This window comes from Barbatula barbatula (assembly GCF_947034865.1).
Source record: "Barbatula barbatula genome assembly, chromosome: 5".
Classification (NCBI taxonomy): domain Eukaryota; kingdom Metazoa; phylum Chordata; class Actinopteri; order Cypriniformes; family Nemacheilidae; genus Barbatula; species Barbatula barbatula.
The window spans coordinates 23,553,956-23,579,886 of record NC_136769.1 but is presented as its reverse complement, the minus strand read 5'-3'; the positions used below and the strand labels follow the sequence as shown (position 1 = coordinate 23,579,886).

Below are 25,931 nucleotides of genomic sequence, written 5' to 3'. Positions count from 1 at the left end.
AAACAGAAACATGTTAATGAGAAATGGACAAGCAATAAAACAGTCAGCTGTCCAACTTATATATTCATAAAATAGACCAGAATGCCACAACATTATTTTAGTCATTTAAAAAGTGAATCATTAAATAGTTGTAGAAAATGCAAATAGACTTAGTGTATTTCTTTTAGATATATGGATATTGTGACTACAAAGCTTGTTGTGCAAATACACCCCATTCATTCACTTAGTTTATGCAGTTGACACATGCTATTTGAAATAATAGCCTTACATAATCTCTGTAGCCTATATTATTTCTCCTTAACCACATAACTGGTGTTCAATGGAGAGCAAATGTAAGCCTTTGCATAGGGCTCAGGTGTCTCAGATATCTCTTGAAAATGTCTCAACAGTGACTACGTTTACACGCGCATCAAAAATGCGATTATGTCTGATAATCAAAGTAAGGACTTCATCGCAGTAACATGTTTACTTGACATGAGAACACCTATTTGCTACCGTTTATGAATGTTTTATAGTCTGCTTATTTGCTGTAATACACAGCCCAAATGATGCTCTCGGGTACAGTAGGTGTGTGTTACTGGCTATTGTTTTAATTTATTCGCGTCGAATTAAAACACTGTTATGTGGAAGCATTTTATGCTTATTCAGCGCTAGAAATATGATGGAAAATAACGGTGGTGTACGCTGTCATCGCGTTACACAGACTGCTGACAGCAAGTTTTTTTGACGGTTAAACCTGTCATGTTTACCATCAATTTGCGCTTAAGGTGCGTGACAGAAGCACATACACACCTTGATCAGAGCAGCATAAATGCGTTTACATGCCTTCTTATTGCGAACTCCAGATTCAATTACCTCTACCATCTACTTTCATTTAACACCTCCACACCCTTTATGGATTTCAACAATAAGAATTTTAACAATCTTAAGCAATTATATGAGGAATATAATATAAGTTGATGCTTAAATAAGGTGAGAGCTCCCTGTGCTAGGAAAGAGCAGCCTGTGAGTAACATTTATGTTTACAATCTTGGTGAAATTAGTTCTTCCATTTTTCCAGGTGATGTTGGCTGAGATGAAGTCGACGGAGGAGCTTTATGCCATAAAAATTCTGAAGAAGGACGTAGTGATCCAGGATGATGATGTAGAGTGTACGATGGTGGAGAAGAGAGTGTTAGCCCAGAGAGAAAAGCCTCCTTTCCTCACCCAACTGCACTCCTGCTTTCAGACCGTGGTGAGAAGAGATGACACAATAATATCTGTTCTATCTTTTGTGTTTGTCGTTTGGAGCCTTGGTGTTGCCAGGATGTATTAAAACCAGTTAAGGGAAGGGTGTAATGTGTATCCAGATCTGGTGTAAACACTAGTGTTATGTGGTGGAGTTGACTTAAGTCAGGTTGAGGATGCTCCTTCAGGATTCACAGTAGGGCACTCTCAATATAGACATCCTACTTATAAATAATTTAACACATCCTATCGTGCTTTCACTAAATATTCATGAGCTGCATGCAGACCAGCCGTCATGTCCACTTGCAATACACAGAATGCATCTTCAACACAACCACAGCAAAAAACTCCTACATAGCCTTTCACCATTGTTGACCGGATTTGCATTTTTTATGGGATTAAAGGGAGACTTCACCCAAAAACATAAATTCTGTAATCATTTACCCACCCTCGAGTTCCAATTGTGTATAAATGTCTTTGTTCTGATGAACACAGAGTAGATATTTGGAAGAATGTTAGTAACCAGACAAATTTTGCCACCTTTGACTCCCATAGTAAGAAAAATTCCATGTAAGTCAAAAGTGCCCCAGAACTGTTTGCTGGCCTACATTCTTCAAAATGTTTATATTAGTGTTCAACAGAACAAAAAAATTACAAAAGTAATTTTCCTACTATGGGAGTCAATGTTTTTGTCAGGTCCGGAGGACATTATGGAGTGCAAGGGATTATGAGTAAACGACATGAGATGAGTAAAATAGAAGGGTTCACAGGTTTGAAATGAGTCAGTCAATATATAGGCAGAATGTGATGAACCAGATGGTGACTGTCGACTTTAATTTGATGAAATTGGATTGTTGACACTTTGTGTAGACCATTACACAGTGTCTCATCTGCTCTGAGATCAGTCTGTGGATTGATTTCAGCGTGAGGACGGGGCTTTGCTACTTTAACGTCTGTGTTGCCAGCATGTGATATTTATCTCATTTGTCTTTTGTCAGGATCGCCTGTATTTTGTAATGGAATACATTAACGGTGGAGACCTGATGTATCACATCCAGCAAGTGGGCAAGTTTAAGGAGCCACAAGCCGTGTAAGACATGACACATACCGCTCACATATACCTCACTTGTGTTTTAGAAACTTGTGTGTTAATTACCAGGCTATTTCTGTTGTTTTAAGATGTTCAGTTGTCCTATTACCTTCAACAAAGTATTTCTCATCTGTTTTTAAAGGAGCTTGACTTAGACTCTAGTCTTCGTTTTCAAAACGCTTGTTCGTCCACACTATCGTTTTCATGGGTTTTCCAAACGCTGCCCATCCACACTGAAACGCCTGAAAACACTTACATCCATGTACTGCGCATGAGTAAAACCTAAGACACGTCAGCATGATTCATTTCTCTCAGACGTTTATTTACTTTCTGCCTTATTATGTCGAAAAACATATAACAGCACTGATTGTAGTAATCTACTTGTATACGTACAGTTTTAGTTCTATAAATTAGAACATTTTGGATTTGCAACCAAACAATTTTCATTGGTACGCAGGGCTGGTATTTTATTAGTGTGATGTTGAGTAATGTGAACTGTGTTGTGTTGACAGATTTTATGCAGCAGAGATTGCGGTGGGACTCTTCTTTCTCCACAGCAAGGGAGTTATCTACAGGTGAGTACATTCACATTATTTTAGCGCACATACTTTTTACACCATTATATAAAGAGGACTAAAAAACATAGATTTTAACTTTCAGTATCATCGTTCTATAATGAGGAGGATTTTAATGCTCAGATTTGCTCACGCATAACACAAGAGTTATTTTTGTACTAGATACTGTATTAGCAGTGCCTTTATTCCTACATTACATTTGTCTACGTAGAGTTTAAAAGACTCAAAGTAGCTCAAATATAAAATCTACCTCTTTGACTCAGAGCTCATAACAAAATCTTTTGTCTGAACTCTTTTCTCGCCTTGACCACATGAGACTGAAGAGGATAACAGAAGCATTAAGAGCTAAAACGTTGGACAAGTTTTTCATTGTTATTATTACAAAAGTACAAAGCATGAGTAGATCTGCCGTGGGTTGCCAAAAAGTCAGTGTTAAAATACATACTGTATGTGCAATGGATGTGAAATAGGGGTGTCATAGTATATCGGCATTCACAAAAAACAATGATTATCAATATTAAGTCAATCACGGCGCAGAGGTGGTCACGATCCAGAGAAAGGACGGAGACCCTGGGCTCCGGTCGGCTCATGGCGAACCAGAGCACGCCCTCGAAGTCCAGCGGTCTCAGCCTCCTCATCTCAGCTGGTGATAGGGGAACCCTAAGGCCGCTGTTGAATGCCGCAGTCACCTCTTCTTCCCCGAGGAGCACCTCCCCTGCGGCTTACAGGAACCTGTCCAGGTAGTCATCCAGTTCAGTGTTCCCCTGGTGAACGCTGCAGAGGGGATGAGGCTGGCGGGACCTTGCAGCTAACATCGCTGCCTGCCGGGTTCTTCTGGTTCGTGCATTCTGTCACTGAATGGCTTGGACAGAACCCAGATGCAGGCAGACGAAGGGTTAACATAATGGGGAAAACGTGAACAAACACTAGAAAACCAACACTTCCCACGAGAGGGACAAAACAAGGGTCTTAAAACTACAAACTGAAACAGGAACACAGGTACTCCAAGAACGCGGAGAAGCGTTTAAAGGGAAAAATACAGAGAACAAGATATCCAACAGTTAACAGTAATGATAAACATACGTTAGACAATGCACCGAACACTGAACAAAGGGAAACTGGGGCTATATAAAGGGAGACACTAACGAGGAGTGATTACATGGGGAGAGTGGCGACAAGTGATTGGAATGAAACCCTAATGAGAGTGAAACACGGCGCAGTTTTATTTTATATTTAGTCATTTTAGAAAGCGATGTGAGATGTTCACTGTCAGAGCTATGAGCTGCTAGATAAAGATGAAGTTAGATATTAATTGTTTACTGTAAATATTGTTGGACTGCCAATGTGTCAAAATGTTAGTGTTGTGTGACTCATCACCAGACGTGCTGTGCAGAGAACATTTGAGTGTAAATAAAAACTCAGGCCTTGATGAAAACATCCTTTACTAACGCTGTGAAAGTTCAGTATAATTGATGTGGAGAATGAGTCACTCTGTGAGGAAATGAGAAGGAAGGCTGTTTGTCCTGCATGCGGACCCTCGCTGGAGTTCACGTCCCTGGAGGGCCGTGGCGTTCAGCTCGTATTAATCATGATGTTTGATGATGAAGACTGAGGTCGCCCTGACCTCTCTCTTTGCCCACGCGTGCACACACAGTGCAAAACACCCGCCTGTTAACTCACAATACCGCCTCGTACGCGTATTTATACGCGTATCTTTCATAACGAAATGGTTGATTTACACATATACACTCACAGTGATAAATTAGCAAAGAAAGGCGTAGAATGACTTTAATACTGTATGCATTTGTAGGAGTTTCAATTTCAGACATAAAATGTACGGAAAGCTTGCAACACGCTGTACTTAAAGGTGCCAAAGAATGAATTGTTACAATATGTTAAATGTTCTCTGATATCTACATAGAAGGTATGACTGTCCCTTTTACATTTTTTATTACTGTTGAACTCTGCTCTGACTGGTTGTTTCGCTGCGCGGCTCACACAACAAACAGATCGCTGCTGTCAGCGTGAAATGAGGGAAGTGGATAAAATCACCACTTACTGCTCGCAACAGGGGTTCTAATGGCAATATAGTAGGAATTGCAGCCTTCTTAAATCCGTATCAAAACGCTGAGCGAAGCCTGCTTGATATCATCCCAAGTTTGAAAAACTGTCCCTTTCACTTTCGTCACATGACTCTCGTTGCTCTGTGCTTCAAAATGGCATTGTAAACAAATATAAACAAGGCGTACGGGGCATATTACCGTAATTGTGACACCATCGGCCATATCTAAATGTAAGAAGAAGACGTGTGTTTGTCTAGCTTGCGTTGTATAAAAAAGATGCTTATGAGTTTATGACTGAAAAGTTTGCACTGTACAGATGACACACGCCTGACTTGATAACTGCCCAGCTCGCACCGTATAAAGAAGACGTGTCTCCGGTCCGATGCCCATTTGGTAGACATCGCTCAATTCACAATACCTGTACAATACCTCAACTTCCGATGATTCGGTGGTGCACATCCGGCTGTCCTAGAACATGGGCGGGTACATGCAATGTTGGGGGCATACACCCTGACATTAACATCACAGTCGGTGTTATGTTGGGATTGGCCTCTTGTCCAGTGGTCTTTTGCATGCACAAGATTTACACAAGAAGTAGAAACAATAGTGTTTGAGGCTCACGATATGTCATTTCCACGTACAGACCTCTTATTATCCATCTATGCCTAGGTTAATACAGTTATCCGTTCTATGGCACCTTTAAGTTTACCGGTATTTGGGCCATTATTTAACTCTTAAAAACAGAAATGTTGCACTTTTGTTTTGTAACATTTAAACTTCCAGGTTTGCTTTTTTGGAAGGGCACTTTCACGCTAATTTGTGTTGATTTGTAAATCTGGTCCTTAAAAGTAGTAGTACCTCCATTTGACTTATTGCAGTCTTACCTATTAATTTCAAATGCTGTATGTTTGTCACCTGAAAAAGAAGTCCTAATTTAATTGACCATTTATTTTTACATTGTTGTGTTGTTTTTAACACACAGAGGTTGTAATGGCATCCTGCTATATGAGAGATCCAACAAATGGTGCCGTTCATTGGACCTGTACATTATAGCAGAACAGTGTAATAGCTGTCAAAGTGATTATGTCAAGCGTTTTGTCTGTGTTGACAGAGATCTGAAGTTGGATAACGTGATGTTGGACTCCGAGGGACACATTAAGATCGCAGACTTTGGCATGTGTAAGGAGAACATGTTTGAGGGCATGACAACACGCACGTTCTGTGGAACACCGGATTACATCGCCCCAGAGGTGAGTGGATGGGGACTGACCCAGATAAACCTTAACCACACTACACCCATGTGAAAAAAATTGCCAAAATCTCTCTTTACACAAACTTCATTTGACTCTGGATGTAGGTTGCAATTAATAGGGTTTTCACTAAACTCAGTTTTCACTGCACCCAGTGGAATATCGGTTGAAGTGGACTTTAAATCGCTCATTTGGAATTCCCTGCAACATCATCAAAGAAAGGCAACAACAGGGCACATTATAAATATAATGTACTTTCATTTTACATTTAAAAGAGATAGTGTGTGCATATCAAAAACACGCATTATGATACTATATAATCAAAACCTTTATGCTTGTATTTATTGTATTTAAACAATTTTTTAATTGCAGATTGAAATATACTTTACAAATAAGAATACAGTCATTCATCATCTTGAGTGTGAGGCAAACTGATACAAAAAATTATATTAAACATAAAATAACAGTTTTACGTGAAGCAATAATTATAATTAATTACAATAATAAACTTTCACAATGTACAAAATGCATAGATACATTTACAATCGTTTGGCAACGACATTTGGGTTTTTCCTCTCCACTTCCGCTGAAGAGATGTATCAATGTTCCCATATTCCCTACGCCGTTCACACTTCGAACTGAAGATGTTCGTTCCCTTTAGAGTGGAATCTCACTTCAGATGATCTAATAGTCTGTGAAGTCCACACTTCATAGTCTACTTGCTCAACAGTCAAATCGAATACATTTTGTGAGTTAAACATATGTGCTATTAGCTATTTTAAATGGGGCAGGAGTCACTCAATATGCTGCGCACTACCTTTCTGTTCTAGTGGAAAGTGTGTGTGTGTGTGTGTGTGTGTGTGTGTGTGTGTGTGTGTGTGTGTGTGTATGTGTGTGTGTGTGTGCGTGCGTGCGTGTTTGTGTGTTTGTCATGGGTCTGTTCGTGTGTGCGTGTTTGTGTGTGTGTGTGTTTGTGTACGTGCGTGTTTATGCGTGTTTGTGCATGTGTGTTTTCGCGTTTGTGTTTGTGCATGCGTGTGTGTCTCCATGTGTGTTTGCATGTGTGTGCGTTTGTGTGTGCATGTTTGTGTGTGTGTGTGTGTGCGTGCTTGCGTGTGCGTGCATGCATGGGTGTGTGCGTGCATGGGTGTGGGCGTGTGTGTTTGTGTGTGTAAGATCTGAGCAGCAGAAGAGTGTGGGATGCAGGGACATCATGCGCTCTTCCATCTTCCCGACACAAACAGTAGCACACTGAATGAAAAGCATATTGCACGTAGGAGTAGAGATAGCAAACGTGGGCATGATGTGTCCTTGACTGGATCCTCATATCAGAGGGAGCTCTTAAAACTGATGAAGGTGGCCGGTAACAAACCTCAGAATCTTAAAGGGTTAGATGCAGTGTGCTTGTGGTGCGTGATTGTACAGTGAACCATCTGGAGCTGTCTTAGAAGGCATCGCACATCTTCATTTAAGTGAGATTTAATGAACGGTAATGAACATTAAAGTCTCAGAAATATGGCAACTACAATGAAGAAATTATCAAAAGTTTAACATGATTTGACCTTGTGACCTTGCAGAGGATAAGTTAGTTTGAAAAATGCATGGATGGATAAACACACTACAGTATAACCACAGTGGCCTTAATCTGCTGCACGAAATAACCAAACAACCGATATCTGGACGTACGTTCGCTTCCACACACAACTGGGCTTTTATCAATATGGACGTGAGCGGTGGCTATGATCAAATCTCACGTCAGCTTCCAACTCATGTACACAAGTTTTTTGCATGCTGTTTTATTGAAATAATAGCCAGACGGTTATGATCATATAATTACCATCCATATCCATTTTACGCATGTTATTTATTATCCATATTTATATTGAACTTATGTATAACATTAAACTGAGTTGTGACTAGCCAATCAGAATCAAGTTTTTCAGAAAGAAACAGAAAGGTTGACAAACAGAAAATAGGGGAAACTCTACAGTATCTAACTTTGGTGCAGGTTCTTATTGTAAAGACTATTTTCATCATTATGGTCTTACATTACGTATAAATAATATATAGAAAGAAATAACATTATAAAGGTTATCAGGTGTTTCTTGGAGAAGATCAGTCTCTCTTCAGTGATAAGACCTCACTCCATTTATCAGACTTAACCTGGTTACATCGTAAACTCTTGAAGCAATGCTGAATTTAAAGGATTTATAATCTAAATTATGACATATATTTTAACACTGCGCTTTATCATACATTAACTCACAGTACATACACAGTACACAGTACTTTGTGTGTACAGTGCCTTAGTTCATTGTGGGACAGGCTATTCATCACAAAAATATGAACTTACTGTGGTGCTACCACAGTTTAGCGGTTTCACCGTGGTATTTCGATATACAGTGAATAAATAGTCTTGCTGACCATCTCTATCCCTTTGAGACCACAGCTTAACCATCTTCTCATGAATAACGTGTCATGTCAGAAAGCTCTGATCATGTCAGACTGGTTTCTTTAACATGAAAATGAGTTCACTGTACCCAGATGCACTCCATAGGCACCGCATCTCATTCCCCTGGATCATGAGGCTTTTCTTATCAAAGAGGAATTCATAGAAATTTATGCTGTTTTATCATCTTATCGACTTTTTATCTTAAATAAAGCAAGTTTCTTTATTTACCCTCATGTCATTCCAAATCTGTATGACTGTCTTTCTACTGCTGAACACCTAAAAATATATTTTGAAGAATGTTTGGCGACCAAACAATTTGGGACCCCATTGTGAGATTTTCCAAAATATCTTATTTTGTGTCCCACAGAAGAAAGAGTCATATAGAGGCTTTGAAAGACGTCACAGCGAATAAATGATCACAGAATTTCTTGTGTGAACTCTTTCAAAGAAAAGTTATAGCTTCGATTACCTGGTCTTGGAAGAATTTGATGAGAAATGTTTGACACATTTTTTTTAGAAACATAAGTAAAAAGTTTGAATGTACTATACAATTGGTCACTTTGTAACCATTGTTTTTATGTAATTGTAGTGTAATGGAGTATTATTGTGAGAGGGACATTCAGTTTATGGTATTATTATTAAATTAGATTCAACTTTATTGTCATTACACATGTACAAGTACAAGTCAACGAAATGTAGTATTGTCTAACCAGAAGTGCAATAGCAGCAAGTGCAGGATATACAGCAATTGCATAAAATCTGTACTAGAAGTAGTTTACAGATGGGTATGTACAATAAACATCATATACAGATGGCTATTACTGTAAACAGAAATATACAGATGGGTGTATACAATGATAAGTAAGGCTATTGTAGTAGTGCTATGGATATAGAGTAGAGTATATAATAGAGTATTATACAAGTATTATGAAACAAAGACTAAAACCGCGTGAAAGGATCACTGTGATGATGTGTTAGTGTTGTATTAGTTGTGCATGAATCTGTTTATTTGTGTGTTGTGAAGGAAGGAAGGAGTTTAAGATCACAGGCTGCTGATGTGAATGTCTGTAGACAGTCTGTGCTATATTTGTGAGTGGTGTACAGGACAATACTGTAGTGTCCACAGGTGCTGTAAGACCAGCACACATAAATCACTCCTACTGTAAACTTACTGATCCATGAGCGTAACAAACTGTATTCATTTGAAACTAGAGTTTTCGCATTTCATTTTTTTTCATTTACTGACGTCTTCACATTAAAATGTCAATAAACACTGTGAATGTTAACACAAACATTACTATCGTACGTTCAGCTCCCTAGCTTTCATTCGACAGGCAAACTCGTTCCTTTCCGAAGAAATAATGGGAGACCAGTTTTTTCACTATTTATGGCAAGTGCCGCACGGTTTCTATGTAGTTTCTAAAGTGAAAGTGAGCGTTAAGGAGCAGGAAGAGAAATGTGACATGAAACGCACACAGTCCTTGTGCTTAACAACCCTTCATTATCTCGCCCTGTGATTATAGACCCTCAATAGTGTGCACTGAAAATGTGGGAGTAAGTGAACGGGGGGGGCAATTCATAAAAAATGTGAGATGTTATGTTCTTGACAAATGACTGGAGATTGATGGGAAGGCCACGAGAGCTGATATGGATGACTAGACAAGTTCCGTTTCCTCTACAGATCATCGCCTATCAGCCGTACGGGAAATCGGTGGACTGGTGGGCGTACGGCGTGCTCCTCTACGAAATGCTGGCTGGTCAGGTGGGTTGAGGCGGAAAAAAAATATTTTTTATATTCTCCTGAGTTCCTTTAAATGAGTCAGACACAGAGGCTTTTACGAGGCGCTTTTAATACGTGTGATCGTGGTCCTGCAGTGTTCGATGAATGGCACAAAAAAAAGACTGATGTAAACCACGCTGTCTCCCAGCAACAGACCATGATGCTGTACGACACAACATATATAGTGTTTCCTGTGATAGTATTGCATTAATACTTTAGATATATTCTGTGTTCAGTTATTCAGCGTTCTGCTCGAGTCCCCCTGTGAAACACACTTTCTGCAAAAACAGTTGCCAAGGTTACATCATTGACATCTCGCTTTTCTTTACGACTCCTGAGTCCAATTACCCAACAGAAGAATCTTGCTAATACAGATAATGGGCTTTGGTTCTGTCTTGACACCCCCAACTTGGACAGCTTTCTGGTTACGCAATACATCATCCCACTGCTGTTAGCACATAAAACTGTGAAATGACAATAATGTGTATTCTTGAGCATCAGGACCTCTCGAGTGTTTGCAAATAAGACCAATGGTTTTGTCACCACTTTTGGTGCAAATGTCTTTTTTACTGTGCTTGAAGGGACAGTCCACCCAAAAATTTTATTCTGTCAGGATTTACTCAGTTTTTTGTTTTGTCAAAAAATGGTTCCCCAGAACGGTTTGTTTTGCCAAATTCTTTAAAATATATTTCTTCGTGTTCAACCAAACACTTCGAATAGAAATAGGGTGACTTGATATATTTAACTTGATGTTTGTGAATTGTTATTCAATGTGTTTTATATATACAGTGAAAAGCTATGAAAGGCTCTCTATTTCTAACAACAGCCTCCGTTTGATGGAGAGGACGAGGACGAGCTGTTTCAGTCCATAATGGAGCACAACGTGTCCTACCCTAAATCTATGTCTAAAGAGGCGGTGTCCATCTGCAAAGGGGTGAGTCCTCATCCATCACCCGCGCCTCATCCCATCGCTCACTGTATGATCAAACAGCTGTAGTGTCTGAATTCATTTAAGAGCCCTGATAAATAACTGATGTATTTTAATAAAGCTATCAGACCAAGTCATGGAAAATCATCTTCTGTATTTGCTGTGTGGAGGTTAATATTTAATTTCCTTTTTCCTTTGAAAGAATGTGCATATTTCATATGGGACAACATTAATATGAAATACAGAATGCTATTAAAGACTTTGCTGATGGCAATAACAACAGCAATAAGCATTATTATATTCAAGAGATAAGGTGCAAATGGCTTTGTGTAAATATAGTCAGAGCTGAAGGGTGTTGTTGGATTCACCATGCACCGCTGTGATGGTTGCTACAAAATAAAATATTAAGGATGACAGTTTATTAAAACGTTATAATGTGACATTCTTCTTTTAGAAGGCATAGGTCTTAATATGTAAACCAAGATTAACAGTAGATCTAACATTAAGTGACGTTACTATATATTGTGTATTGGAGCATTACTTGAATCTTATTTAAATGTTTACAGATCAGGAGGATTTATTTGAAATCATGTACACATTTGTACACAGTATAATCCGCTTTTATTTGTCAGGGGAGGCGCTTCAATCTTTCTTTTTCAAATAAGCATACGTTTCAGAACATACAAATGTGTTCAAATACAGAGAATTCTTCACTTTTATTATTCTCTCTCTTCTCAACCTCACACATACAGCTGATGACAAAGCACCCGTCTAAGCGTCTGGGTTGCAGTCCGGAGGGTGAGAGAGATATAAAGGAACAGGCTTTTTTCCGCAGGATTGACTGGGAGCGGCTGGCCAACAGAGAGACCCAGCCTCCTTTCAAACCTAAAGTGGTGAGTATGAATGCGATGTGAAGCTTTCTCTGCTATAGAATCACATGCGTAGGTTCCTTGCATAACCCTGGTGGTTTCACAGTCTTTGATGAAAGACGCCCACAGAATGGTGCCCATCCACACAATATCTAATGTACATATTAAAACACTATCATCCATCACTCTCAGTCCCAGCTGCTGCGAGCTACTTACAGTTCTCTGGTTTATAAGCCTGATGATAAAGTCATGTTCAAAGTGCAGTAATAATAAATAAAGGTGCTTCACGGTCTCATAGAAACACCTTTTTTGTCCATAAAGAACCTTAAACAATTCTTCAGATTTTAAAAAGGTTAGAAAGAGATTGTTCTTTAGAGAACCTATGACTGAGTGCTTATAGATAATAGATAAGAAGTTCTTATTTTGTAAAATCTTTGTCAGATATTGAGGAGCTTTGTTCAGTGCAATTCGTAACAATAGAATGCTATTTCTGGTTAAAGGGATAGTTCACCCCAAAATGAAAATTCTGTCTTCATTTGATGTAATGACACTCAACAAAGCACAAAATAAAGGTGCTTCAAAGGATCTTCACAGCGATGTCTTAGAAGAACCATTTTTGGTTCCACAAAGAAACATTCACTCAAACCATCCCTTTCTTACTTTTGAATAATCTGAAGAACCTTCTATCGCCACAAAGAACCTTTTGTGAAACAGGAAGGTTGTTAAGATGTTAAAGGGTCTTTATGGAACCAAAAGGTTCTTCTATGCCATCGAATAACCTTTTGAAGCACCTTTTATTTTAAGCGTGTTCCCTCAGGGAACAAACCCGTATAAACGTGGTACTGTTGAACAAAAAGAAAGACATTTGGAAGAACGTTAGCAATGTTCAGTTCTGGGACATTAACCATTACCGTAGTAAAAAAACATGTTTTTTAATAGTTTTTTTTCTGTGGAACACAAAATGAGATATTTTCAATAATTAAAAAAAACAAGCAGGTCTGGGGCTCCTTTGACTACCATTTATTTTGTCCTACTATGGAAGTAAATGATGTTGCAGAACAGAAAATGGCTAACATTCTTCCTCTTTCTCTGTGTTCATCGAAACAAGGTCATTTACACAGTTATGAATTCAATGAATTTACAAATGTTTATGAAATTTGACATAATATTACTTTAGTGAGCTGTTACTTTGGTGAAATGTTCTAGGCATTGAATACATCATCCCAGAGGACTTTCTTTCTTCAGTTGATATTTTTATATCCAAATTAAAATCATAACAAAATGTCGTCATTTTATCTACTAAGACTGATCCAAAATGCCTTTTTGGATGAACTTTTGTCCTGACAAAAGGGAGATTAAAGACTTTAGCTCGAAAAAAGAAAAACACTGTGGTCTCCCTCTCTTCATTTCAAACCTGTGTGACTTTCTTTCTTCCGCAGAACACAAAATAATATATTTTGAAAAATGTTGTTGACTGAACAGTGAAGGCAGCCTTTCACTTCCATTGGGTTTTGTATCCATACAGTGGAAGTGAACGGGTGCCACTGCTGCTCGGTTATCTACATTCTTTAAAATATCTTCTTATGGGTGAACTATCACTTTAAGAGTAGACTGGGTTTGACTGTACTTTGCCCTTAGATGCTGTACGTGTGTTTCGGCAGAGAGAGTTGGTTTGGTGTGATGATGGCTCGTTCTATTTTAGGGGTCTTTTCATGTGTTTGATTCAAAACCACCCACCCATTGTGCTAATCTTCCCCCAGTGTGTATACTCTATGTGGTTGTTTGAGTTTGTGTAGAAATGACCTGATTCATCTCCACCTGCGGCCACCCTCGTGTGTTCATAGAGCCCGGGGGTTAAAGAGCCGGATCCCACTGATATGCCGCAGGCTCGAGAACCAGGCTGCAGATATATTAACCATAAAATGTAGCTCTTAGTATTCCCCTTCAATTCATCACATGAAAAAAAAATGTACGCACAGTATATTATGTTTGTAGCGGAAGTCATACGAAAATGAGCTTTCTCTCAGGCTCACTGCCAGCTCTTAAATTTCATCTAAAAATAACCCAAACCTCTTTCTTTATTTTGCCTTCCTTTCACAGTGCGGCAAAGCAGCAGAGAACTTCGACAAATTCTTCACTCGCACACAACCCATGTTGACTCCTCCGGACCAGCTGGTCATTGCCAACATCGATCAGAGCGAATTTGCCGGATTCTCCTTCATAAACCCGGAGTTCGTCCACCCGGCATTGCTTCACAGCGTGGTATGAGATGGCCCAACCGGAGCAAACTACCAATGGCAAATCTCACCAAATCTTTTATAGAAAGTTGAAACCCTTTATCTGAACATCTGAACTGAGGTGGGTTGGAGGGAGGGGTTTGAATGGCCGAACGGAAATGTGTTACAAAAGCACGTGTCCACATTTAAACGTCATGTAGATGATAGAAGCCTTGTTTCAAAACCTAGTGAGCTGCCTACGTAGACAACACATTCAGCCATCAAACGTGCAACGCCGAAGCAAGGATGGAATTACACTGCCTTCTCAAATGCCTTCCTCTAAGCTAGCATCAAATTGATCCTTTCTGGAGTACAGTATGCATCCGCCATGTAGAGAGCAACTTTAGTGACCTACGTAGGTGTTTCGTTTCTGTCAGGGTAGCTGGCTATGTAGGCAACTAATTTGTTTTTTGAACAGAGCTATAGTGAATTCAATTTTACAGCGTCAGCAAATATTTGGGATGGTGGAAATGGTGAGCAATCCCTTTTTCCACGACTCAGATTCTTTGTGTCTGAAGCATGCTGACATGAAACAGGTTTTTGTGTCCTATTCCTACAGTATATCCTCTCTACTGCCATTTCTAATGTTCCTCAACGATATATATATATATATATATATATATATATATATATATATTTGTATCTACGAAAATATCTTGTTATAGGAGTGCCAAAATATAGCTGCATCAGAACGTTTTTATATACAGTATGCATATTTTTTCCTACTAGATATTTTGGCTGTGTCCCTTCACACTTGAACGGTTACTGCTCCATGAGTTTTAGTATGATCCAGTGTCCGCCTGCTTGCCTGGCTCCTACTGTACCTTTTCAACAGACAGTATGCGTAACTTTCTCGATATTGAGTGATTCCTCATTGGTAATGGACAGGAACCTAAGCCCAAAGAAGTTCAACACTTTTAGTTATTAATGATCAAATTGTCAGCTTCCAAAAGGTGTAGCACTCTTTGCTTACTTGAACTTAATGTTTACACGCATTCTGCAGATTTTCCCCCAACATCCTTACAGATCGTGAAGATTCTGCATTTCTTGCCCATTATGCTGAAGAAAACTGCTACGGCTAAATGAATCAGTGATTTGAAATGAAACATACCCTGCCAAGAACACCGCTCATATTCATAACATTTTTGTTTTATTTTCTATATATCACATCCCCTTGACCCAACTTCTGTTTAACATGGTGTGAAAAAAATCTGATTACTTTCATTCAAATGTGTGGTCTCCTCTTCATTTTTGTTGGTTTAAATAAATCAATCATTTACATTGTTAAACAGTAAAAAATAACATTGTTAACAATTATTCCCAATGAAAAACAAAAATGAAACACCCCTTCTTGCATTGTGGAATATAAAATGTGGGGTGAAAATCTGCTTTGTTGTCATCATAATAAATCTGCAATGCAAATTTAGATTTTATTCAACTTCGATTTTATGTTTAAATGTGTTACTTTTATTGTCTTATTTCTTTTGTTTCGACTTTTTCAGGACATGTATTCGTGAGTTGTTGGAAGGGGTGGGGGGTGGTCCGATATGTATAACCTCTCATATAGTATACTGTAAGTCCCTCTCTCCTACTGTTTATGTCCTTAATGTGATGGATACTCTCCGTGTTGAACTGTGTTCTGCGTACTTATCAGGAGGCTCTTTCCATTCATCCATCATATTTTCTTCAATCTTTAAGGTCTTAGTTTATGATCATCTTGCGTTTTTGCTGTCAGTATACTGGACGTATATAGAGCTATGTTAACCGTTACACTAAAGGTACAGACTACACACCGAGACTTTTGTTCCTACAGAGAAAGTATACGTACACACCCTGCAAATTTTATACCAAGAACTGAATGTGCTTTTACTAATGTAGATGGTTTCTATGTTTAGATGAATGAAGAAGACTTATTTGGCTCATTTGCGATAGCTTTGGTATCAGCAGACCTTTGTTAAATGTATTTCTTGTATTTATCTGCTATGTTTTCTATGCTGATAATATATACTGTAAGTGCAGGAGCAGTGTGTCGACAGAGCGGGTTACGTGGACATCGGAGCTCCACACGTGTGTGTTTGTGCGCGTGTGTGTGTGTTTGTGCTGCTGCGGTGTGCATGTGGCGTGTTGGCCAGTCAGCGCATGCATGACAATGTCGCATGAGTCCAGGAATCCAGGATCATTTAGCATGGAATACTCGCCCCATCTTAACTAATCTTCCTTTGTAGTGTTTCTTTGTGTCTGTTGTTAGACTTCAAGACTTCAACTAGCCAGTAGACATAATGTATAGATTCCACCTGCTGCTGAGCGACTACTGGGTATTAATTCTGAATTTGTGTCATAATTCGGCAACAGGGGAATGACGTGAAATTTGGACTTTAAACACACGTCAGATTAGAATTGTGGCACAGACATGTTTTAGGAATTTTCTAGTCTTGCGTAACTCCGAGCTTTTGTTGTATTTACGCACAGATTTGCTCAGTTTGGGCTCTGTAGTTTTGTGCCAACCCTCCAGTTATTAGGTGCTTCAATTTGGCTTCTGGTTTTAGAATCTGAGCAAATTTCTTTCATCCTTTTTTATGTTAATAGACATACACATGTTTGGTGCATGTGGCCAGTGTATTGGAAAAACAGAAGCAAGTGGATATTCTAGGTGGATTTGTTGCATTCGAATGATTTACAGAGAGCAGAAAAAGAAAGGATTCCCAAAGTGTTTAAGACGTCATCTTCCATCCTCAAGCAGGTAAACAAAGTGTCTCACATTGAGAGTTTTGGGGAATGCCAGGTTTGGGATTTCTGCATGTGAGGTGACATCCAACATTCCCTTGACATATATATAGTATCTTATTTCAACATTCCACCAAGCCATTTCTTTTAATATTGATTCTACCAGAAATTATATTTATTTATTATTAAGTTATGGATTCCAGGAAAGTGTTTTAGTTCCTAAGTTTATCCACTCTTTGTTTTTCTTTACGAAGTCTTTATTACATTTACCCTCTGTCCATTGTGAAAGATAATGTGTATAAATAAATGTATGAGAAAACCGATGATGTGTGTGTGTGTTGCTATTCTTTTTAAGAACAGATTTTATATGATTTTCGGCATATTACTCTGTGTGCAACATAACGTTTACATATCAAGATAATGTTGTTTAAGCACATTTTTATGCCCCATACACTAAACCAACAGCAAAGCCGTATAATGATAACGTTTTTCTTCTGTAGGGAGAAAATAAGCATGTATAAAAAGTAGGAATATCTGGAATATTTGTAAATGATCAGCATTATCATTTACTGTGCAGTAAATATACTCTACAACATGAAATACTCTGAATGAAATATGAAGCTTCATACATAAACCAGTAAAACAATGAGAATCTAAATAAATGTTTTCTCAGAAAAAGTCAGATTGAGGAGCGTTGTGAAGTCTTGAAAGTTGTTTCTACGATGATCCCATGTCAGATAGGCTATTATTTTAATATTTGTTTATTCTTTTTTGTTTTGTATTTTGACAAAATTTTGATGAATAAGCGATTGTTGTTTTATTGATCAGGCCTGTAATGTGACTTGGTGCTCATTGATTTAATAAACAGCTTTACAGTAATAAAATAAATACACAGCAATGGAACTGCAATGACTGAGTCATGTACTGTAGACACATGTGTATCTTTAGAGTCACACGTGCATCTCCTCTATCAAACTAACTATTTCGTAACCATTGTTTATGCATAATATTTGTAGTAAACTAGCCTATGGTAATAGAAAATGGTATCAATATACTAAAGCCTGTGGACCTTTACATTATTGGTACATTATAACAGGCTTTAGTTATTGTCACAATTGCTCATCTCCATTCAGGGTGATTTCAAGAGTTCTTGACATTTGACTAGGACAAAGGGATGCTCACCTCGGGCTGGAATTGCAAAGAGGCCTATTACCGAGTGCCAACGTCAATGAATCAAAGAGTCGATTTACCGAAAAGAACCGCCTAGACGAACCGATTCGTTTAAATGAATCAGACGTGCCCTTTCCACACACACACGCGCTCATTTCAGACTCCAGCGTTGAGCTTCATCTAAACACAGCTAGTGCCTCCATCAATAACATCCATCAGGTAACCCAACAGCTACTCACTTCTAAGACACATCTCATACATTTAAAAGTCTACGTCATTTATGCATGCAATGTTTAGAGTATTTCAAATGTTTATTTTCCTCATGCATTTAACGTTTTGAGGTTACAGTATACCTAATGCATGTCATTGTTATTTTTATATAGGATGCATTTCTTGTTTATTTATATATTTTAATATATGTAGCCTATATATTTTATTCGTGTAATGTTCGTTAATATTTCTCGTGCACATAGTGCTAATGCTTTGTTGAGTAAATTATATTTAATAACATTATTGTTCAGCAGTAAACCTTTTAAGTATTTAATAAGAGTAATGCTGTGTATCTTTCAGGTTATTTGACATGTATACGCTGTGGTATGATAGACTGATCAAATGTAGATTTATTTACAGTCGTGTTTGTGTGTCAGTGCCTCCTTATGTTGTGTAAATTGTGTGTCAGTGCCTCCTTATGTTGTGTAAATTGTGTTTGTGTGTCAGTGCCTCCTTATGATGTGTAAATTGTGTTTGTGTTTCAGTGCCTCCTTATGTTGTGTAAATTGTGTTTGTGTGTCAGTGTCTCCTTATGTTGTGTAAATTGTGTGTCAGTGCCTCCTTATGATGTGTAAATTGTGTTTGTGTGTCAGTGCCTCCTTATGATGTGTAAATTGTGTTTGTGTGTCAGTGCCTCCTTATGATGTGTAAATTGTGTTTGTGTTTCAGTGCCTCCTTATGTTGTGTAAATTGTGTTTGTGTGTCAGTGTCTCCTTATGATGTGTAAATTGTGTTTGTGTGTCAGTGCCTCCTTATGATGTGTAAATTGTGTTTGTGTTTCAGTGCCTCCTTATGTTGTGTAAATTGTGTTTGTGTGTCAGTGTCTCCTTATGATGTGTAAATTGTGTGTCAGTGCCTCCTTATGATGTGTAAATTGTGTTTGTGTGTCAGTGCCTCCTTATGATGTGTAAATTGTGTTTGTGTTTCAGTGCCTCCTTATGTTGTGTAAATTGTGTTTGTGTGTCAGTGCCTCCTTATGTTGTGTAAATTGTGTTTGTGTGTCAGTGCCTCCTTATGTTGTGTAAATTGTGTGTGTGTGTCAGTGCCTCCTTATGATGTGTAAATTGTGTTTGTGTTTCAGTGCCTCCTTATGTTGTGTAAATTGTGTTTGTGTGTCAGTGTCTCCTTATGTTGTGTAAATTGTGTGTCAGTGCCTCCTTATGATGTGTAAATTGTGTGTCAGTGCCTCCTTATGTTGTGTAAATTGTGTTTGTGTGTCAGTGCCTCCTTATGATGTGTAAATTGTGTTTGTGTGTCAGTGTCTCCTTATGTTGTGTAAATTGTGTTTGTGTGTCAGTGTCTCCTTATGTTGTGTAAATTGTGTTTGTGTGTCAGTGCCTCCTTATGTTGTGTAAATTGTGTTTGTGTGTCAGTGTCTCCTTATGTTGTGTAAATTGTGTGTCAGTGCCTCCTTATGATGTGTAAATTGTGTGTCAGTGCCTCCTTATGTTGTGTAAATTGTGTTTGTGTGTCAGTGCCTCCTTATGATGTGTAAATTGTGTTTGTGTGTCAGTGTCTCCTTATGTTGTGTAAATTGTGTTTGTGTGTCAGTGTCTCCTTATGATGTGTAAATTGTGTTTGTGTGTCAGTGCCTCCTTATGTTGTGTAAATTGTGTTTGTGTGTCAGTGCCTCCTTATGTTGTGTAAATTGTGTGTGTGTGTCAGTGCCTCCTTATGATGTGTAAATTGTGTTTGTGTGTCAGTGCCTCCTTATGTTGTGTAAATTGTGTTTGTGTGTCAGTGCCACTCATGACGAACGTGTCTTTTAACAGGTGTGTCAACATTTACGTATAAACCTCAGAAGCAATGGATGCCCTGACGTTGTGAGTGGCAGGTAAACTTCATTTAACGTCAAGAAGTGTGACTTGTGTGGTCTGACCGTTTCATGTTGTTGAACACTGATGCTCTGCGGCCGCAGCTGTGCTCGGATGACACTGTACACACGTGAAAAGCCTTCATTAGTGCCCTGAGTCAATGCGTGTGTGTGTGTGTGTGTGTGTGTGTGTGTGTGTGTGTGTGTGTGTGTGTGTGTGTGTGTGTGCGTGTTTGTGTTTGTTTGTGTGCTGCGTTGACCTACATTGCTAAAATGGGGACGAAAAGGCCACACGTAGGAAAACCATTTTGCTAGAAATACGTCCAAGCTGTTCTTGTCATGTACAAGGCCCCATAGACACAATAAATACCGTTTCATTGAAATGTACAAACACAGAAATGCAGAAAGTTTTCTGTGAGGATCACGTGTAGTGGTAGGGTTAGAATACCGTTAGGTTGGTAATAAAAACCATTAAGGCAATGGAAAGTGCTGGTTTGCTCACAAACTCCATTGAACAGTTCTTTCTTGTGTGAATGTCGATCTTTCCTGTCATATGAGCACTCGAACAGCTTCTGAAAAGGACGTTGATTTTCACCTATGCCATTCATCGTGTGTCAGTCCTGCTGGTTTCCAGTCAGCTGCTCTGCGTGTTCCCAGTTGACGCATCTGTCTCCCGGTCAGATCGGCTGTGTAGCGCGGGCGCCCCCTGTTGACGCTGAGTGGCATGAGTGTGTGCGGGAGGAAGGCCCTGACCCTGCTGAGCAGCGTGTTTGCGGTATGCAGTCTGGGGCTGCTGGGTATCGCCGTCAGCACCGACTACTGGCTCTATCTGGAGGAGGGCGTCATACTGCCTCTCAACCAGAGCACCGACATACGCATGTCCATCCACTCTGGCCTCTGGAGGGTCTGTTTTCTAGCAGGTGAGAGCATTTCAGTATTTGCATATTACAGTGTTTCTTATTCACCGGCGGCTGTACCATTTTCCTCTAGGCTAGACTACAGAACAAAGTTGTAAATAAGCTTTTCCCTGACCAATAATATTCATTGAGACACAGTTCAACTCAAGCATTGCCTGAAATACAGTGTGGAACAAATCGAAGACTGACCACCACGAGAAGATGGAGTCCCACCACGAGATGTTTCTTCGGGCTGGAGAGTATAAATATATTATGGAAATGACTTTTTACACAATTTGCAAACAGCTTTTCTTGTTGCCGAAGGGCTATTTGCACAAACTCAACCCACCTGACTGGAATAGAGAATATAGAAGAATAACCTTATTAAATATACACCGAAGTATTGGATAAACACAGAACAAAGAGAGAGAGAGAGAGAGAGAGAGAGAGAGAGAGAGAGAGAGAGAGAGAGAGAGAGAGAGAGAACATTACTACTAAAAAATAAGTAAATAACACTTTATTTCCAAGTGGGGATTTCTTAGCATTCATTTTTCTTTAGGGAAGTGCTAAACCAACAATAAACGATTATGAAGCTCATTTAAAAATGATGTAACAGTCTTAAATATTTTATACACAATATTACTGTCTTATCTGCACAAATTTGAGATTATTATTATTAAGAAAAATATATCTGAAGGCCCCACTAAGTCTATTCTTGGTGAGGGTCTTAAATCCCCCCTTATTTCGAGGATTGATGTCAGGTCTTATGAAGTCATTCAACAGTTTGTGAAGTTTTCTTTCTCGATTGCCTCGATACACTTAAATTGAATAATGATCATCAAGGCACGATTGATCTGTGATGTCAATTACATACTATGATGGGATATAGTAGATTTTAATATTTAGAAGTACTGATGATTCAATAGCAGATTAAACATTTTGAACAGGTTTTAAACAGATAAGGTTTTTGAGCAAACCTTACTTGATCACTTGTTTTTGTTCACTGAAATGTTTTTGGGTGAAGTTGAGTCATTATTTAATGATCATTTCTATTTTTACACCATTGTTATATTGTTTAGGATTCAAGGTCTTAAATTCATCAGGTTAATAAGGTTGGGGGTCCTGGGGAACCCTGTAGCCACATGTTTATATAAAAATATATATGCAAAATTCTCTCCAGCTGCTTAGATGTGGGCTATTCTCCTATACAATACTTTCAGTCTTTTGTAAATACACATTGAAAGGGGCTTATTGATTTCAGGCTTTTATTTCTGTCAGGTCAGCATTCTGGGGCATTTACTGTAGAAAGGCTGCAGTTGTATCCCGACATCTCCATAACAAATGTTGTGAAGGATGTGTTTCATGATTACACGTCTTCTTTATACACGTGTCTCATTATCGTTTAGGCTTTCAGCTCACAAACAAAAGCCTGCTGTGACACGCACACACACACGCACGCACACTGTGTGAAGGAATGTACTGTGTTTGTGGGCGAGTGTTTAGACCGGGTTTGATCCAATCCCACGCTGTTTATAGCCGGTGAAACTGAGCGTGACCGTTAGCGGATGTGAGGAGTCATTTGAGCTCCACAGGGATGAGACTGAACACCCGAAACTTTGAGAAGTCTTGAGGCTGTCGAATGTGAGAGGGAGGCATTGGGGTGGGTGTTATAAGACTTGTAGATCACAGCACATGATGGATCTGTCAGTGTCAGCAGTGATTCAGAGCTGTGACACCTCACTGACACTTTTCTCCTGATGTCTAACTACATTCAGTTTGTTTAAAATTCAGCCCACGACAAACTCTGAGCCAAGGTGTGCTGGATGGTTGCTCTTGGGTTCCTACGTTTTGTTCTACTTATAAAAATACAATGTCACATTTGAGAGTGCTCCGACTTGCCCGATGTCCGTCTAAAATCTGGAATTGAAAAGACAATGTTGGTGCCTAATACTATTGAGTCTCTTAGTGCAACATGTGAGCAGTAAGATTGTGCTGTGATGTGTCTTTGTCAGGTGAGGAGAGAGGACGCTGCTTCACCATCGAGTATATGATGCCTATGAGCGTCCAGACCACCAGTGAGTCTACAGTCAGTGTTCTGAGTAAGTGATACACACACACACGCACGGACACTTTCATATATGAGGATTCTCCGTATCCCTTATGACTTTCTCTACTGTTCAAATAGTATATTATATGCCCTGCATCTAAACCTAAGCATCAAGACATCATTTCCATTTTTGATTCAAAAGAAAATCGATTTACGAGGACGCACAGCGTTTCCCCTTAAACCATGTTTACGTTGTTATAAACCATACAGTATACACTTCTACACACCAGCTTTATTTTAATATCTGCCTCAATTTCTCCATCCTAGTTTTGCTTAAATTTCTAAATATTGCTGGACATGAAATTGTATAATACCCAAATAGTTTAGTGAGCATTCAAAATGAGCATTTATTAGTATTTTACCATGAACGGCGTTACTTCAGCAATAAACAAAACTGATGATGTAGATTGCAACAATGTACACTAAATATGTTTTGTAAATAAAAAAATAAAAAATAAAAACAGTTTTTAGATTTTGTCCCTAAACATTTTCGGGACAACCCCTTCCTCGGAGTCTCAGATGAAGAAAATCATCTCCTCCTTCACAGGCACAAGACTTTGTGTTATATTTCATCACAGAAGAGGATTTAATCATATTCCAAATAGGTTATTCAATGACATACTGCTGTACTCTTTGTGCTGCTTTTATCCAGAATGATTTTAGTTTTTATCCAAAGTTTTGAAGCTATACACCTGTACATTTTATCAGCATGTGGGATTAAATATATAAATGTGTAAGTGGCAAACATAATTATTTTATGTTTGTGGTTTCTGTGCAGAGATGATTCGCTCGGCGACACCGTTCCCACTGGTCAGTTTGTTTTTTATGTTCATCGGCTTTGTGCTGAACAACATCGGACACATCCGCCCCCACCGCACCATACTGGCCTTCGTCTCTGGAATCTTCTTCATCCTGTCAGGTACGTGTGACCCTGGTTCATTCATTGTGAGGCCTGACGTCACGCTGGCTCAAACGGATGTTTCTCCATCACACAGGTCTGTCTCTGGTGGTGGGTTTGGTTCTCTACATCTCCAGCATTAATGATGAGATGTTGAACAGGACCAAGAGTAATGAAGCCTATTTCAGCTATAAGTACGGCTGGTCCTTCGCATTTGCTGCCTTCTCTTTCCTCCTCACAGAGGTACAAATATGTTTGTAAGACGCTGTGAAGTTTTGTTTGTCAACAAGGTAACCACGTAAAACACTTTGGTTCCAAGAGTTCTTTTTTAAATTTTTTCAAAAATTTTGTTTTTTAATGTGCAGTTCAATGAATATGATTGATATTGATTTAAGCCATAATAACAAAAAAATACAGCTAACTAACACAATAAAAACACATTAAACAGAGTTCATATAATCTTCTTTTATGTATTTATTTACATGTGATTTTCTTTTCTTACTGTGATGGAACAGATGTATTGCGTTAGTTTGAATTGCATGTGTTTTGTGCTGTGTGTGTTAAGAGTGCAGGTGTGATGTCTGTCTACCTGTTCATGAAGCGATACACAGCGGAGGAAATCTATCAGCCTCGTCCCAGCTTCTACCGGCCGCGCCTGAGCAACTGCTCGGATCACTCGGGTCAGTTCCTGCATCCTGATGCCTGGACGAGAGGCCGCAGCCCGTCAGACATCTCCAGCGAAGCCTCTCTACAAATGAATGCCAGCTACCCTGCCCTGCTCAAGTGTCCAGACTATGACCACATGTCCTCCTCCCCCTGCTGAAGGACCGGACACCGGGGATGCGTGGACAGTAGTATGTCGCGATCTCGTCCAATAGTTGATCAGTTTTAAACATGTCCCGTAGTGAACTTTATTCAGTCCTGTGTTTGTTGCTGTGATGTCATTCCAGCAGGAGGCAGTACAGCGATACTTTCTGCCATGTGTCAGCATAGTGTACTGGTAAAGTGAATAATGATTGACAAGTACATACTCACTGGATGTAGATTTGTGTAAATATTTATGATGTTCATACAAATATGAATTTCAGAGATATATTGTAGCCATTATGATTAATATGAAGGTTATTTATTTAAGAACCATTTTGACCTATATAAGAAAGATAAGTATTGAAATAATGCCATGACCAGTTGTAGCATCCCAGATAGGTTATGTATTATTGCAGGTCAGACAAGTGTGACAATAGTTGAACATGTTGTAAGCTGTGGATGGTTATATGCTACAGCACACACATTATATTTATAAAGTGTTTCCTTGTGTTTCTGTATAAATTAAATGTACCCAAATAATGAGAGAATTATTTGATAACTGTAATTTTTAATTTCCTAAAACTAGACTTTTTCTAGAAACTACTCTCTGCTCTTAAACATTTCAGATTCCTTCTGCGTCTGCACACCTACTTTTCTAATTGTGTTCATATTTATAATCTAAATAAATAATACATCAAATTATTTTCATCTGAAACTTATTTTTACAAGTCCTGAA

At 38.8% G+C, this 25,931-nt stretch overlaps 2 protein-coding genes across 4 annotated transcripts in view; both read left to right on the top strand.

The window, feature by feature from the left end:
* Positions 1 to 17,552, top strand: part of prkcab (protein kinase C, alpha, b) — a 104,775-nt gene extending 87,223 nt beyond the window's left edge. The window contains exons 10-17 of one of the 2 annotated variants that reach the window (XM_079457105.1): positions 1,061 to 1,234; positions 2,226 to 2,317; positions 2,830 to 2,892; positions 6,067 to 6,205; positions 10,339 to 10,419; positions 11,264 to 11,371; positions 12,118 to 12,258; positions 14,335 to 17,552. In XM_079457105.1, the coding sequence (XP_079313231.1) occupies positions 1,061 to 1,234; positions 2,226 to 2,317; positions 2,830 to 2,892; positions 6,067 to 6,205; positions 10,339 to 10,419; positions 11,264 to 11,371; positions 12,118 to 12,258; positions 14,335 to 14,502 (966 nt within the window). In that variant the 3' untranslated portion in view covers positions 14,503 to 17,552. The remainder of the gene's footprint in view (positions 1 to 1,060; positions 1,235 to 2,225; positions 2,318 to 2,829; positions 2,893 to 6,066; positions 6,206 to 10,338; positions 10,420 to 11,263; positions 11,372 to 12,117; positions 12,259 to 14,334) is intronic. The other variant, XM_079457106.1, reaches the window with a different exon arrangement.
* A 995-nt stretch (positions 17,553 to 18,547) lies between these two features.
* cacng5b (calcium channel, voltage-dependent, gamma subunit 5b) lies at positions 18,548 to 25,901 on the top strand. 2 transcript variants are annotated; one of them, XM_079457352.1, is made up of 7 exons: positions 18,548 to 18,623; positions 20,447 to 20,508; positions 21,057 to 21,407; positions 23,396 to 23,482; positions 24,269 to 24,409; positions 24,486 to 24,631; positions 24,954 to 25,901. In XM_079457352.1, the coding sequence occupies exons 3-7, from the start codon at positions 21,212 to 21,214 to the stop codon at positions 25,209 to 25,211; spliced, it is 828 nt and encodes a 275-aa protein (XP_079313478.1). In that variant the 5' UTR covers positions 18,548 to 18,623; positions 20,447 to 20,508; positions 21,057 to 21,211; the 3' UTR covers positions 25,212 to 25,901. The 2 variants fall into 2 exon arrangements, with proteins under 2 accessions (XP_079313478.1, XP_079313479.1); XM_079457353.1 differs by having other exon boundaries at positions 21,169 to 21,407; positions 24,954 to 25,896.
* The last annotated feature ends 30 nt before the right edge of the window (positions 25,902 to 25,931 follow it).